At 50.2% G+C, this 2,679-nt stretch overlaps 1 protein-coding gene across 1 annotated transcript; it reads right to left on the minus strand.

Annotated features, from left to right (window-relative positions):
- Positions 1-832: 832 nt before the first annotated feature.
- Positions 833-2,326, minus strand: LOC126507825 (RNA-binding protein 42). The gene has a single exon (XM_050152600.1). It carries the CDS (start codon positions 2,295-2,297, stop codon positions 960-962), a length of 1,338 nt encoding a protein of 445 aa, XP_050008557.1. The 5' UTR covers positions 2,298-2,326; the 3' UTR covers positions 833-959.
- Positions 2,327-2,679: the final 353 nt, after the last annotated feature.

A 2,679-nucleotide genomic window follows, 5' to 3' on the forward strand; every position in this document is an offset into this window, starting at 1 on the left:
TCAGCACTGTGTAGGAATTCCCAGTTCCCGACAGTATGATTTTCATTTGGCATTATGGATTTTTAAATTATGCCTAACAGAAGAAAAATTTTGGTTTCATGCGTAAGTTCTCAATTACCAGTTACAGTGGGGCCAGTCATATTTGCTACTTCTAGATTTTTCTCCTCTCACTTGTCAGTTTAGAGGTTATGCATATTTCCTGTTGGGTTGTTTTTCTTATTTAAAAAAAAGAATCTAGGATGATAAAAATTACCAACCTTTGTGTTAGGTAACACTAGTAGCTGAAATAGAAGAAGCTCAACTATCCCAGTGGTTTGGGAGAAGGATCGTCCGCTTTCAATCAGGGAAGTGAATAATGAAAAAAGCGTTGCCTTTTCAAAAGTATTTCAACACTGGAGGCTCACACTTCACCTCATCTGCATTCTGTTGGCATAAACTAGTCACATGACCCCATACTTGCTGAGGCACCGGAGACATAGTGCCTGGCAGGTCAATTGCATTCCAATCCTAGCTTCATACATACTCTTTGAGTGACAACCTGACCTTTGAGCATCAGCTAATGATTATGTTGCATTTGCTTATTTATACCAAAATTGTTACCTCTGCTTCTAAAAGTATCTGAGAGTGTCTTCTGGTGTGTAGATATTTCGATTTTCTGGCATTAATATTGACTAATAGTTCCATTTATAGTGTAATTAGTGATCCCTCCTTTATTTTACAATGCCAATATTATCTTTAGTCCCAAAGTAAACAACTCCATATGATAAGAAAATGAAAGTCTTAAGCCAGTCTATCCTGTGAATATAGATAAAACCTCTTTTTTTTTTTTTTTTTGGAAATGAAGGTAAATTTATTGAAACTGGTTTGGGACAGGGAGTGGACAACTGGGGTTTCCCACAAACATCTGTGGGAAGGAGCTAGCGCCCGGCTGGGTGGGAACGGGTGCCAAGCCACAGACCCTATCTGAGGCCCAGCTTTTTCTTTTCCTTCTGCTTCTTGCGCACCACATCCAGGTTCCGGTCCTTCCACATGCTTTTGCGAAGCTTGATGGGGCGTGAGCCCACGTACTTCCCGTTCATCTCACGCATGGCTCGCACATAGTCACTGGGGTCCTTGAAGCTGACAAAGCCGTAGCCCTTCGTTTTGCCTGTGCGCTTGTCACGGATCACCTTAGCCTTAAGGAAGGATGGGAAACGGCTGAAGGCACGTGCCAATATGTCATCATTCACCTCATTGCCCAGGTCCCCGCAGAAGATCCTGAAGTCATCAGCATCCCACTCCAGCAGGCTGGGGTCCTCCCAGCTGCTCCCTGCTGCTGTGCGAATGCAGCGTTTCAGTTTTTCTGGCTTGCCTTTCTTCTTGTCCTCACCCAGTGGCTCTGGGACCTCTAGGGCCATGAGGCCAGGAGGGGGTTCAGGACGAGGGGGCCGGGGTCGTGGACGCAGTGACAGGAGCTCAGGAATTCGCAGTGGAGGCAACAGGCCCCGTACCACCTCCAGTGGGAGGGGCAGGGGCTCAGGCTCAGGCAAGGGCATGGCTAGGGCCCGCGGGAGGCTGGGGCCAATGACAGCAGGGCCAGTTGGGGCTCCTCCTGCCCCTACAGCCACTGCTGCGCCAGCATCCTCCAGCCCAGCTGCTGCGGCCACTGCTGCCTCTTCCTTCTCCTTCAGGCCTAACCCAAGGCCAAGGCCCAGCTCTCGAGGAGCCACTGGCTCTTCCAGGGGAGGTCTCAGAGCAGCCATAGAACCCAGGGGTGGTCCAGGGGCCCGGGCCATTGGTGGCAGCATCATGGGTGGTCCAGGAGGCCCAGGCAGAGGGGGTCCAACCAGAGCCTGGTGCGGGGGCCTCAGGGCCATAGGTCGGGGGCCACCTGCTGCTCGTCTCAGGAACATGGCTTCTCGAGCCTCAGGACTGTCCAGGTGACTGCGATCAGCAGGGCCAAAGCCAACTGGGCCCACAAAGGGAGGGCCTCCCACCATGGGAGGAACCACTGTGGCTGCAGCAGCTGCCCGGGCCTCTAGGGTCTGTTGGACCTGCTGGTACGTGTTGGTGGCGATAATTGGGCGGATCACAGGAGCTGCTGGGACCTGCATGGCTTCTACCGTGGGCACCGCAGGCACAGCAGTTGGGATTCCGGTCACCGGAGCTCCCAGGACTTCTTGCTCAAACAGGGCCATCTCCGCCTCCATTTCTTTCAAGCGTTCCTCGCCGCTCTTGCCCGGGAGGCCGACGCCAGGCCCCGGGACAACAGGGCCTCCTGCAACCGGGAGTCCCGGAGCCGGTCCCGCCCCTGCCATCGCTGAAGTCTTCGCGGCTCCTCTGCCGCCGCCGCCTAGATAAAACCTCTTAAGTCAAATTTTAGCCAATGGTTCACTGAAATATATCTAGAAAGGCAAAGAATTTCAGGTGTTAATCTTAAAGTCATCAGGAGATTAAAGAAGAATTATTTTTTTCATGCCAGTCTGACCTACACAGCAAGATTCTGTCTGAAAAAATACCCAAACCAAATCTAACTCTACCAAACTGTTATAGCTACTAATCTCAGCAGATTTTTAAAGTTCTGCTAATTATGTTTTAGATTTTGATTTATATGGAAGAAAAAGTACTATTGTAGCTTGAAGAAGTCTCAACAAAAGAGAACCTGAAAGAGAAGAACAAAACCCTAATGCTTTATCTAGA

The sequence above is a fragment of the Alexandromys fortis genome, unplaced genomic scaffold, assembly GCF_014885135.2.
Source record: "Alexandromys fortis isolate MF-2015 unplaced genomic scaffold, M_Fortis_MF-2015_v1.1 scaffold_54, whole genome shotgun sequence".
NCBI classification, from domain to species: domain Eukaryota; kingdom Metazoa; phylum Chordata; class Mammalia; order Rodentia; family Cricetidae; genus Alexandromys; species Alexandromys fortis.